This window comes from Macaca thibetana, chromosome 11, assembly GCF_024542745.1.
Source record: "Macaca thibetana thibetana isolate TM-01 chromosome 11, ASM2454274v1, whole genome shotgun sequence".
Classification (NCBI taxonomy): Eukaryota; Metazoa; Chordata; class Mammalia; order Primates; family Cercopithecidae; genus Macaca; species Macaca thibetana.
The window spans coordinates 47,474,199-47,487,741 of record NC_065588.1 but is presented as its reverse complement, the minus strand read 5'-3'; the positions used below and the strand labels follow the sequence as shown (position 1 = coordinate 47,487,741).

Sequence of the window (13,543 nt, the reverse complement as noted above, 5' to 3'; positions counted from 1 at the left end):
AAAAAAAAAAAAAAAAAAAATAAGAATAATATTATTACAGGTATATCTATGAATGAGTTGGATGAAATTGTTTGAATCCCTAGTCGTACCTTTGCACATAATTATTTCCTTTGTAGGTGAATACTGCCTATTGATTGCTAGAATGACATAGGATTTCAGCCTCAATTCCATTCTGTTTTTCACCTCTAGATATTATTGCTGAGGGACTTGAGTCACATAAATTGATAGATAGGAATGGATGGAATTTTGTAATGATAATGTCATTAGATTATACTTCAGAATTATATACCAGAAATTACATAGTGATATTATCAAAAAATCATTTGGAATCCTTTATCACATGACAATTTGTGATTAGGTTACTCTTTAATTCTGGTGAAAGGAAAGAGTTAGAAACCATGTGGCTCATAAAAGGGTCTGTTGCCTAGTTTAATATTAGAGTTCACCTTTGCTATTCCACTTTGCCACCTGAAGCTTTCACATCATGGGCCAGCGCACCTTATTAGGATCCTGGGAGGGTGAAACTCATGCCTTTATCTTGTAAAATGGGAGAAGGGAGTTTGAGAAGGGACAGTGAGGAAGGAAAATTAAAGAGGTTTTAGGAAAGAGCACATATGGGAGTTGAAGACATGGAAGTCAGTTCTCCTGTATGCGTATATTAGTGTCTGTGTGCTCCTTTGAGAGTCTTGGGGTTAACCCAGGGAAATGCATACCAGGCTTTAAGACAACTGTTCTAATCTGCTTAGTTTTTTAATATTTAAAAACCAAACAGGGGAGGGGAGGAAAAAACTTTTACGATCCTAGATACTCAAGAAATACATTATTTGAGACCTGTAAAGCCTCCCATCTAAATCCCACTGGATGTAGTCCTTAGGGACACAGGAATATAAAGGGATTATTTTTCATTTAAATAATCACAAATTTTCTTGCTTTTTCAGATGATACAGAACTTTCAGGAAGAAGCATGTTTTATTCTGGACACAATGAAAGGTAATAGTAAGACAAACATCTTTCTCTAAGTAGTTTCACAGCTTTACTACTAGTAGGCAAAGTACATACTTCTTTGAGGAGAGATAGGGAAAGTAACCATATTTGGGTAAAGAAAGTGACAGTATTAGAGATTGTTCCTTTTTGTAAGTCGGCCTTTTTTTTTTTTTTTTTTTTTTTTTTTTGAGACAGAGTTTTGATCTGTTGCCCAGGCTGGAGTGCAGTGGCACGATCTCGGCTCACTGCAACCTTCACCTCCCGAGTTCAAGTGATTCTCCTCCCTCAGCCTCCCAAGTAACTGGGATTACAGGCACATGCCACCTTGTCTGGCTAATTTTTGTATTTTTAGTAGAGACAGGGTTTCACCATGTTGGCCAGGCTGGTCTCTAACTCCTGACCTCAAGTGATCCACCCACCTCGGACTCCCAAAGTGCTGGGATTACAGGCATGAGCCACCGTGCCTGGCCCGGCTTTTTGCCATTCTCTTCCATCTTCCATTGCAGATGAGGAAATTGAGGCATGTTGTTTTTGTAATGCATATTTATTATAAGGAATCTGTGCTAATGAGTAAGTATGCTGCTGTTTGTCCTGCTCTTTTTTTTCCCCTTTCTCTTTTTTTTTTAAGACGGAATTTCACTCTTGTTGCCCAAGCTAGAGTGCAATGGCGTGATCTCGGCTCACTGCAACCTCCACCTCCCTTTTTTCCCCTTCTCACAAGAATCTTACCATACTTTGTTTCTCCTGCTGTGTTTTGGAGGTGACTAAAGATGATTCGCTCTCTCTTTTTAACAGCAGAAACCAACGATAGCTATCATATTATACTGAAGTAGGAGTGCGGTGTTTCGTGCCCAGTGGCTGCTGCTTCCTTCACCTCTGAAAATGGCCCTCTCAAAGGGGGATATGAATGGAGATTTGAAGGTCTGCAAGAACCTGACTCATCTGACTATGTGTGGAGGAGTCCAGGCCATGGAGGCAGAATCCTGGTCCTTTGTGTTGGCCCAAGCTCTTGTGGCACACACAGATTACTGTCCAACATGCAGTTCTGCAGCTGTTTCTTAGTTAAAATTTCTGGACTTGTTGTTGTGGAATATCAGTAGAAACTCTACATAATTTAGAGTGTATGTAGAGCATAATGATGATGGGAATTGTGTGATGTTTAACAGGAAGATCTTAAAGTTTGTGATATGGAGCCATGTAATTTTTTTCTTATATAAAAATGGGTATCTATATTCATAAGACTAGATCTTCAATCTCTTTGTACTGGTCTCAAATGTACTGGTATCTCTGCTTTTTGCCATAGTTTGTCCCTGAAAACTTTATCAGTGAGGAGAAATACAGAGACAGAATTTTCCTTTTGTTTCCCCTGTAATACCACAACTAATATTTTCAGCTAACATCTATTGACCAGGCAGTGTGATAAATTTTTTGAATGACCGACCATCTTGTTTAACCCCCTAATCACACTATCTGAAGTAGGTGCTATAGTGACCCCCAACCGAAGCTGAGGAAATGGAGACACACAGTGGCTAAGTAGCTTGCTAGGTGCCAGGAGCTGGCAGGCAGTGATGCTGAAATCCAAACCAGGCAACCTGGCCCTCCTTATTCACCTCCTCATACCACCAATGCCCCTTTATAACCTGTGTTCACTTCACTTATTACTGTGGCCCTTCTGGTAACTAGGACATAACACTGAGTATGAACTGAGGAATTAACCACTGAAAGAGACAAAGCACACCTAAATAATAATGAACAAATCAAGACCTACACAAAATGAACACATATATGCTTTTTAATTGTCATTAGTTATCGGAATCAAAGAATTTGAGGTGGTGACAACTGGGGATTATCTGTAACTCCCCAAATTTACTGTTCTTGAATGACATTCTCAAACTATTTATTAATGAGTTAGTCTCATCCCTGCTTTCTGTTTCCTCTCTCTGCATCTTCTCTTGGTATAGGAAGTTATTTTACTCATGCTGTGTTTTTTAATATAAGCTTTACAAAAAAAGATGCATTCCCTTCCTGTTCACACTCTTACCACGTTTTTGTTCTTCCTTAAGAATGATTGTGTGTGTGTGTAAGTGTAACATCATGGGTTTTCTTTCTTCACTTGTAAAGTTTTATCTGGAAATACTTTTACAGGTTATGGTGAGGTAAACAAAGATAATGTTTTAAGATCGTGTATTGGATTTGGATTTGTGTGTGTGTGCGTGTGTGTGTGTGTGTGTGTTTAAAGCATTTGATAAGGTTTAAATGTTTTTTATACAGAGATTTTTGTTCATTAAACTCAGTCTGCATCATGGTCTAATTTCTCTTGGTTTGAAACAAATTGAAAACTTTGAAACCAGAAAATTAAGTCAATGACTTGTTTAAAACTTACCTGAGCAACTTGTTATATTACGCCAAAATGCTTTTTAGTGAATGATTACCAGATGTCTCCATTTTGAGGAGGAGACATTTCTGGTTGTCATATATATTCCTAGTACTGGTACTCAACTTCAGTTCTTTCCTCAGCAGGCTGCTATTGGTTTTTATTTATGTATTTATTTATTTTTTGTATGTCTAGGTGTTTGGGTAGGAAAGTTGGACTAGATGCCTTTTTTTTTTTTTTTTTTAAAATATAGAAATGAAGCTGGGCACGGTGGCTCATGTCTGTAATCCCAACACTTTGGGAGGCTGAGGCAGGCAGATCACTTGAGGCCAGAAGATCGAGACCAGCCTGGCCAACATGGTGAAACCCCATCTCTACTAAAAATACAAAATTAGCCAGGCATGGTGGCACACATCTGTAATCCCAGCTACTTGGGAGTCTAAGACATGAGAATTGCTTAAACCTGGGAGGTGGGGTTGCAATGAGCTGAGATCAGGCTGCTGCACTCCAGCCTGGGTGACAGAGCAAGACTGTCTCAAAACAAAATTTTTTTTTAAATAAAATAAAATATATAAATGAGGTCTCACTATGTTGCCTGCCAGGCTGGTCTTGAACTCCTGGGCTCAAGTGATCCTCCTGTCTCATCTTCCAAAGTGCTAGGAGTACAGGTGTGAGCCACCGTGCCTGGCCAAGACTAGGTGACTTTTTTGTTTTGAGACAGAGTCTCACTCTTGCCCAGGCTGCAGTTAAATGGCCTGATCTCGGCTTACTGCAACCTCCGCCTCCCGGGTTCAAGCGATTCTCCTGCCTCAGCCTCCTAAGTAGCTGGGACTACAGGTGCAGACCATCATGCCAGGCTAATTTTTCTATTTTTGGTAGAGACAGGGTTTTACTATGTTGGCCAGGCTGGTCTTGAACTCCTAACCTTGTGATCCACCCACCTTGGCCTCCCAAAGTGCTGGGATTACAGACTTGAGCCACCGCACCTGGCCCAAGGGTAGGTGACTTTTAAGGTTTCTTCCAAATCTGTGCATTTGTGACTCTTACTGCAAATGATGCATAAAATTATATATATAGATAAGGCACAGTTGTTCATGCCTGTAAGCCCAGCACTTTGGGAGGCCAAAATGGGAGGATCACTTTAGGCCAGGTCAGGAGTTCAAGACCAGCCTGGGCAGCAAAGTGAGACCCCCCCCCCCCCGCCATTTGTACAAAAAGTTAAAAAAATTAGCCAGGCATGGCAGTGATTACTTGAGCCCAGGGTTGGAGGCTGCAGTGAGCTGTGATCATGCCACTACACTATAGCCTAAGTAATGAAGTGAGACCCCCATCTCAAAGAAAACAAAACAAGAATTGTATCTCCCTCTGTCACCCAGGCTGGAGTGCAGTGCCACAGTTATAGCTCACTGCAGCCTCAAACTCCCAGGCTCAAGTGATCCTCCTGCCTCAGCCTCCCAAGTAGCTAGGATTACAGGCACACACCACGAAGCCCTGCTAATGTTTTGTTTTTTTTTTTTTTTTGTAGAGACAGGGTCTTACCTTGTTGCCCAAGCTGGTCTTGAACTCCTGGCCTCAAGCAGTCCTCCTGCCTTGGCCTCCCAAAGTTTGAGATTACAGGCATGAGCCACCATGCCTGGCCTTCATTAATATATTGAGTATAAATTACACTTAACTATTTTTACCTGAAGTCAGGGTTTTTTAGAGTAGTCTTCAAATTTATGGAAATGAACTTATACAACTTTGTAATTATAGATCCTTAAATTTACCAGAAAAATCTCTTAGGCTTTCTTTAGCTACAAAAAATTTTTATTGTGCCAGTGATGTATAATTGGTAAGAACTGGCATAGTGATAGAACATTGTAATTATTCAGTTTGCTTTAAAACATTGCATATGTTCACTAATAATCCTTTCAATTAAGTGAAAATTTTATACTAGCTTTTTCATTATGAAAGTAATACACAAGCCGGGCGCGGTGGCTCACGCCTGTAATCCCAGCACTTTGGGAGGCCGAGGCGGGCGGATCACAAGGTCAGGAGATCGAGACCACGGTGAAACCCCGTCTCTACTAAAAATACAAAAAATTAGCCGGGCGCGGTGGCGGGCGCCTGTAGTCCCAGCTACTCAGGAGGCTGAGGCAGGAGAATGGCGTAAACCCAGGAGGCGGAGCTTGCAGTGAGCCGAGATCGCGCCACTGCACTCCAGCCTGGGCGACAGAGCGAGACTCCGTCTCAAAAAAAAAAAAAAAAAAAAAAAAAAAAAAAAAGAAAGTAATACACAAAATGATAAATTCAAACTATAAAGAATAGTATCGTATAACTTTACCCCCTTACCTCTTAGTCCCACTCTGTAGAGGTAATCATTGCAAAGAATTTCCCCCGTCACATGCGCACGTGCGCGCACGTGCACACACACACACACACAGACACTCAGATGGGCTCATGTTATGCTAATGACCTGCAATTTGATTTCTATATTTAGCATATCTTGAATATCTTACTATATTAGAATTTTTAGTTCTACATCATTCTTTTTAAAAACCGCTTATTCTGTATGGATGCCATTTAGGTCACATATATTTGAAGATGCATCTTTTTTTGTGTGTGTGTGTGTCACCCAGGCTGGAGCACAGTGGCACCATCTCAGGTCATTGCAGCCTCTGCCTCCCAGGCTCAAGCGATCCTCCCACCTTAGCCTCCCAAGTAGCTGGGGCTACAGGTGTGTGCCACCACACTTAGCTAATTTTGTATGTTTTTGTAGAGACAGGGTCTCCCTATATTGCCCATACTGGTCTTGACCTCCTAGGCTCAAGCATCCTCCTGCCTCAGCCTCCCAAAATGCTGGGATTATAAGTGTGAGCCACCCACCATACCGGCCTAGGCCCTTTAGAGAAGAGGCATAGCATCCTATTTGACTTACCATTGCCTGTACTCCCTTGAAGTATAATAGGTTTCATGTAGAAAAAGCTGCTGTATAGCCCAGCTAATTTTTATATTTTTAGTAGAGACGGGGTTTCACCGGGTTGGCCAAGCTGGTCTCAAACTTCTGACCTCAAGTGATCCACCAGCCTTGACCTCCCGAAGTGTTGGGATTACAGGCATGAGCCACTGCGCCTAGCCTAATTGATAATTAAAAGGGAGTTATTGGGAAATATTAATAAAAGGGGAGGGGAGTCATTGCAGGACTCTAAGGAGTGAGTAGTCACTACCTGAAATGTGGCCGTTAACTTATAAGATTGACTGTACAATGTTATGGCCCAATGAGAACGTTTGGCAACGTAAGTGATTTATTTAAAAAGCCATATAAAGGGAGGAAACATGGCCGGGCGCAGTGGCTCACGCCTGTAATCCTAGTGCTTTGGGAGGCTGAGGCAGGCAGATCACCTGAAGTCAGGAGTTCAAAATCAACCTGGCCAACATGGTGAAACCCTGTCTCTGCTAAAAATACAAAAAAATAATTAGCCAGGTGTGGTGGCGCATGCCTGTAATCCCAGCTACTCTGGAGGCTGGATCACAAGAATTGCTTGAACCCGGGAGGCGGAGGTTGCAGTGAGCCAAGGTTGCGCCACTGCACTCCAGCCTGTACGAGAGAGACAGAGACAGAGAGAAGAGAGGAGAGAGAGAGAGAAAAACGAACTCTATTTAAAAAAAAATTTTTTTTTAAGACAACCCAAGACGTGACAAAAAAGTAAGGTCCACATGAAGGGGCAGAAGTTCTGATTCCTGGAAGTCCAGGTACTGGGTATGTTGTGAGGGCAGAGTATGATCTCTGAGTTGGAGGTTCCGCGGGAAGCTTGGCAAGTAAAGAAGGTGTGGGATAATGGCACCAACCATTTCTAATGTATGCATAATGGAGGAGTGTTCTCAAAATCCTGTGTATCCCCAGATATTCTGAGAAAGTGTTTTGTATAGGATTACTGCAGAGATTTGAACTGTCTTGCAAATCACCATGAAGGGCTGAACAGAACTTCGGTATTCAGTCTTGAAAGCAATTTAGAGTCCAAATGTTTGAAGTCAGGATTGAGCTTCTCCCTCTTATAGCTTTTTTCTCCGGCCAAACCTAACAATTCCAGATTTTTGGGGACTGGAGAACTGAAATTGAACCATTTTATTGTTTTCCTGAGTCATTGGTCTGCTGCTTTGGTCAGGGATGGTTCCTCTACAGGAATTTGATCTGTTAGGACCCCCATGGGTCTTATGAGAACTCCAGTCTCACTGGGAATGGCACAATTGTCCCACCTAGCTGCCTCATTTATATGTATTTCTCTTTTTTATCTTTTTTTCCTTTTTCTTTTTTTTTGAGACAGAGTCTCTGTCATCCAGGCTGGAGTGCAGTGGCGCTACCTCGGCTCACTGCAACCTCTGCCTCCTGGGTTCAAGCGATCCTCCTGCCTCAGCCTCCTGAGTAGCTGGGATTACAGGTATGTGCCACCATGCCCAGCTAATTTTTATATTTTTAGTAGAGACGGGGTTTCACTAGGTTGGCCAAGCTGGTCTCAAACTTCTGACCTCAAGTGATCCACCAGTCTTGACCTCCCAAAGTGTTGGGATTACAGGCATGAGCCACTGTGCCCAGCCTTTCTTTCTTTCTTAGCTTCTTTTTTTGTTTTTATTTTTAAGAGTCAGGGTCCTGCTCTGTTGCCCAGGCTGTGGTGTGATCATAGCACACTGCAGCCTTGAACTCCTGGGCTCAAGTGATCCTCTCGCCTCAGTCTCTGGAGTAGGTAGGACTACAGGCACATGCCACAACACCCAGCTAATTTGTTTTGTTTTGTTTGAGGCAGGATCTCACTTTGTTGCCTAGGCTGGAGGGCAGTGGCACCATCACAGCTTGCTGCAGCCTTGACCTCCTGGGCTCAAGCAATTCTCCCACCTCAGCCCATCCAAAGTGCTGGGATTACAGGAATGTGCCACTGTGCCCAGCCTTAATATTTATTTTTCGTAGAGACAGGATCTTGCCATGTGGCCCTTGCTGATCTGAACTCCTGGCTTCAAGCGAGCCTCCCACCTTGGCCTTCCAAAGTACTGGGATTATAGGCATGAGCCACCACACCCAGCCTATATACTATTTTATTAGGAATAATCCTACATCATTCTGCTTCTCCTGTAAATGCTCTGTTTTCTTTAGTTGTGAGTTAAGGCTTTCCCTGCTAGAATGCTTACTTTTAGTTTGTGATTAATTTTTGTTTCATTATACCAACTCCAAAACTTAGATGAGGAAGAATATCCTACCACTGCAAAATGGAGTGAGTTGGGAAAGATACCCTTTGTGACATGGGAGTAATGTCACCAGCACTGTTTTTTCTGCATACTTTATTTCTCCTTCCTGCTTCTTTCAGTGACCTTGTATTTTATCTTCAACCTTGAACTTTCATCTATTTCCACTTCTTCCTTATTTTCACATATTTTTTCACACATTCTCTATAGCATTTCCCCTGTAATGTTCCTTGTGAACATAGGCCTAAGCTAAAATCTATCTTGCTTGAAAATTTCTTTTTTTTTTTTTTTTTCGAGACAGGGTCTTGCTCTGTCACTCAGGCTGGAGTGCAATGGCGCGATCTCAGCTTACTGCAACCTCCGCCTCCCGGGTTCAAGTGATTCTCCTGCCTCAGACTCCCAAGTAGCTGAGATTACAGGTGCCCACCATCATGGTTGGCTAATTTTTGTATTTTTAGTAGAGACAGGGTTTCACCATATTGGCCAGGCTGGTCTCGAACTCCTGACCTTGTGATCCACCCACCTCGGCTTTCCAAAGTGCTGGGATTCCAGGCGTGAGCCACCGCGCCTGGCCGAAAATTTCAAGTAGGTTTAGCATTTGCATTTTCAAATTGAGACACTGAAAAGTTGTATATGAATTAAAGTTTTCAATTGGATTAATATCAATTATAAGGGAACTTGCTGTTTAAAATAATATTATAGGCCGAGCGCTGTGGCTCACGCCTGTAATCCCAACACTTTGGGAGGCCAAGGCGGGCGGATCACGAGGTCAGGAGATCAAGACCATTCTGGCTAACACGGTGATACCCCATCTCTAATACAAATACAGAAAAAATAGCCGGGCGTGGTGGTGGGCTCCTGTAGTCCCAGCTACTGGGGAGGCTGAGACAGGAGAACTGCTTGAACCCAGGAGGCGGAGCTTGCAGTGAGCCGAGATTGTGCCACTGCACTCCAGCCTGGGCAACAGGGTGAGACTCCATCTCAAAAAAATAAATATAAAAATAAAAATAAATAATATTATTGTATTGTTGTCTTATTGTACTATTTTTTACTGATATGCTATTTTGGGACATGAGTTTTAACTGGTTTACCTATTATGCGAATCTCTGTTTTCATATGTTAGATTTGTTTAAGATGAGGTGCACATTTTAATTAATGCAGATTCTTGTTTTCTTTTCCTTTTTTGTGTGCGGGGAGGACAGAGTTTCACTTTTGTCGTCCAGGCTGGAGTGCAATGGCGCATATGACTTCTTTGGTGTTTGTGCTTTCAGTTTGCTGTGGCACTCTTTTTCTCAGATTTACACATATTGTTCTCTTTTTGTTAGTGTGGAACTAGTCACAAAGAGGTGCTTGTCTCTCTAGATCTGGAATATAATTAAATGTAAATTAGTGAAGTAACATACAACTTTAGGGCTAAGTCTACAGATTCCTTTTCAGAAAAACAAATGCAATGCCTTAGATTTTTATTTTAACTCTTTTTCTCTAAGAATGTCAACATATTATATACTCTGTCCAATTTTCTTCACCTCTCTGGGGAGTGTGTTCTGGTTTATCTTTTGGTGGTAAGAGGTAGTTGATACAGTATATATTTTGGTGTCAGATAGACCTGCATTCAAATCCCAGATCCTTCTCTTCCTGGATATGACTTTGGACAGAGTCATCTTTCAAGCCTCAATTTTATCATCTTAACCCTATGAATTAAGTATTAAAAAGGAGGTAATACTTAATTCATAGGGTTATTTGAGAGTTTTAAAGGGATTATGAGTGTGAAACAGTTTATACTGAATACACCTGTTCATTAGCTCAATAATCTAAGGATACTACTGACTATAAGATCACCTTCACACACAGACATAGCTGAAGACCAAAGTATAAAACACTTCCCAGGGCCAGGCGTGGTGGCTCATGCCTGTAATCCTAGCACTTTGGGAGGCCAAGGCAGGAGGATTGTTTGAACCCAGGAGTCCAAGACCAGCCTGGGCAATGTGAGACCCTTGTCTCTACTAGAAAAAAAAAAAAGAAAGAAAGAAAAGAAAACACTGCTCAGGACATGATTTTTTTTTTTTTTTTTTTTAGTAGAGACGGGGTTTCACTGTGTTAGCCAGGATGGTCTCAATCTCCTGACCTCGTGATCCGCCCGCCTCAGCCTCCCAAAGTGCTGGGATTACAGGCGTGAGCCACGGCGCCCGGCTAATAAAACTTTTTTTTTTTTTTTTTTTTTTTTTTTGAGACGGAGTCACGCTCTGTCGCCCCGGCTGGAGTGCAGTGGCCGGATCTCAGCTCACTGCAAGTTCCGCCTCCCGGATTCACGCCATTCTCCTGCCTCAGCCTCCCGAGTAGCTGGGACTACAAGCGCCCGCCACCTCGCCCGGCTAGTTTTTTTTTTTTTTTTTTTTTGTATTTTTTAGTAGAGACGGGGTTTCACCGTGTTAGCCAGGATGGTCTCTATCTCCTGACCTCGTGATCCGCCCGTCTCCGCCTCCCAAAGTGCTGGGATTACAGGCTTGAGCCACCGCACCCGGCCTTTTTTTTTTTTTTTTTTTTTAAAGATAGAGTCTCGTTCTGTTGTCCAGGCTGAAGTTCAGTGGCGCGATCTCGGCTCACTGCAACCTCCGCCTTCCTGCGTTCAAGTGATTCTCATGCCTCAACCTTCCAAGTAGCTGGGATTACAGGCATGTGCCACCATGCCCAGCTATTTTCAGTAGAGATGGGGTTTCGCCATGTTGGCGAGGCTGGTCTTGAACTGGCATCAAGGGATCCACCCGCCTTGGCCTCCCCAAGTGCTGGGATTACAGGCCTGAGCCACCATACCCAGCCTGTTATTTTTATTTTTAGTGACAGAGTCTCTGCCAGGTGTGGTGGCTCAGGCCTATAATCCCAGCACTTGGGGAGGCTGAGGCTGGCGGATGGCTTGAGCACAGGAGTTCGATACCAGCCTGGGCAACACAGGGAGAACCCCCATCTCTATTTTATTACATTTTTTTAATTAAAAAAGAGAGGGGGGGTCTTGTTCTGTCACTCAGGCTGGAGTGCAGTGGCATGAACACAGCTGTCACTGCAGTCTTGACCTCCTGTTTTCAAGTGATTCTCCCACCTCAATCTCCCAAGTAAATGGGATCACAAGTGCATGCCACTGCACCTGGCTAATTTTTAAAAATTTCTTGAGACAGAGTCTCCCTCCATGTTGTCCAGGCTGGTCTCAAACTGCTGGGCTCGAGCAATCTTCCCTCCTCAGCCTCCTAAAGTGCTGGGATTACGGGTGTGAGCCACCATGCCTGGTCCAGATGATCTTTTAACTGATCAAGAGCTTATTCCCAAATTGAATTCTGCTGTCTTCTCAAAGGATGTGCTAGCCTTGGTTTGGCTGTCTTTTAATTTGGTGGCATTAACCAATGGAGGTTAATGCATTGGTCACTGGGGCTGATGGTGCCCTGATGAATTTCCATGACTGCTGGAACACTGGATGAGTAAGCATATGAGACACTTTTTTTTTTTAGCATCCTCAACATGGGCATTAGGCTGGTTTTTTGTTAGCCTACTGATTTTATAGAGTGGTCTAGGATAGTTTTCTCTTCCCTTTTGTCTTCTGTATGTACAGGAAGAATGGGATCATGAACCAAACCTTCTACACAACTGAATAGAAAGCTTATGATTAAAAATAGCTAACATTTACACAGCACTGACTGTTGTAAACATTTTCCAATATATCAGCTGTTTAATCTTCACAAAACCCAATGACATAGACATCGTCATCCCCGTCTTGCAAATGAGGAAGCTAAGGCAGAAAACTTACGTCCCTTGCCTGGGGTCATGCCACTAGTAAGTAGAGGAAGTGGGGTTTATATTCAGGCGGTCTGGCTCCAGGATCCATGGTCTTGATCACTGTTATATTGCATCTAAATTTCAGCAAAGAGGGAGATGATAAGTGCATGTTACCAAAAGATTGCTTTTTTCTGATCTGCTGCTTTTTTATTTTGCAGTGTAGTGTCCTAGCTTCTTGGAGTCTCTGATGTCACCTAGGGGAGAGAACCGAAATTCTTAGCATTTTTTCCCAAGCCATCCAACCTCTCAATTCTAAAGCTGAGATGGCTTGGTAGCTAGTGGATCTGGCTTCATAGTTTCTTGGTTGCAGTGAAAAATGCACCAGGTTTTGGAATCAGCCTAACCTGAGTTTAAATCTTGCTGTCCATCCATCTATCCAATAAATATCTATCATGCTCTTAAATGTCAACTATAGGATTTGTACTGTGTGCTGAGGATACAGTAAACAAAAACAATTCCTTAGTCAGGTGAGACAAGACAAAAACAAATACGTCAGGTGGATGCTAACAAGAAATATAAGGCACAGGGATAGAAACTAAGGAGAAGCACCATTTTAGAAATATGGTTAGGCATTTGTGCCCAGGAGTTTGAGGCTGCTGTGAGCCGTGATCGCGCCACTGCACTCCAGCCTGGGTGACAGAGGGAGATCCTGTCTCTTAATGCAGGCAAAAAGAAATATGGTTAGGGAAGATCTCAGATATGGGGACATTTGAGCAGTTATTACGTGAGGGAGGAAGTATGTGGCTAGCTGGTGGAAGCCAGACAAAAGGCCTTGAGGTAAGAGAATGATTGCCCTGTTGAAGGAACTGCAATGAGGCCAGTGTATTCAAGCAGAGTATGGAAGGGGGAAAGTAGAAGCAAACAAGATGACAGAACAAAATGAGGGGGCGTGGTGGGGGGCGGGGGACAAGAGAATGCAGCTAGAGCTTGCCGAGCCTTATAGTTCAAGCGAAAGACAACAGAGAAGAAACCAAGACAATGTGTCCTTGGCAAATCACATACAACTTTTGACTTTTTAATCTTGGTTTTCCCCTTTCTTTTTTCTTTTCTTTTCTTTTTTTGAGACGGAGTTTCGCTCTTGTTGCCCAGGCTGGAGGGCAATGGCGCAGTCTCGGCTCAATGCAACCTCCGCCTCCCGGGTTCAAGCTA

At 42.9% G+C, this 13,543-nt stretch overlaps 2 protein-coding genes across 6 annotated transcripts in view; one reads left to right on the top strand and one right to left on the bottom strand.

The window, feature by feature from the left end:
• TFCP2 (transcription factor CP2) overlaps positions 1-3,289 on the top strand; it is an 82,057-nt gene extending 78,768 nt beyond the window's left edge. For 3 of the 5 annotated variants that reach the window (XM_050748759.1, XM_050748757.1, XM_050748755.1), the window contains 2 exons: positions 939-990; positions 1,783-3,289. In XM_050748759.1, coding sequence (XP_050604716.1) covers positions 939-990; positions 1,783-1,817 — 87 coding nt within the window. In that variant the 3' untranslated portion in view covers positions 1,818-3,289. Of the gene's footprint in view, positions 1-938; positions 991-1,779 lie in introns of all 5 variants that reach the window. The other 2 variants (XM_050748756.1, XM_050748754.1) reach the window with 1 other exon arrangement.
• Positions 1-13,543, bottom strand: part of DAZAP2 (DAZ associated protein 2) — a 426,196-nt gene that overhangs the window by 149,899 nt on the left and 262,754 nt on the right. The gene's annotated exons all lie outside the window — the stretch shown is intronic.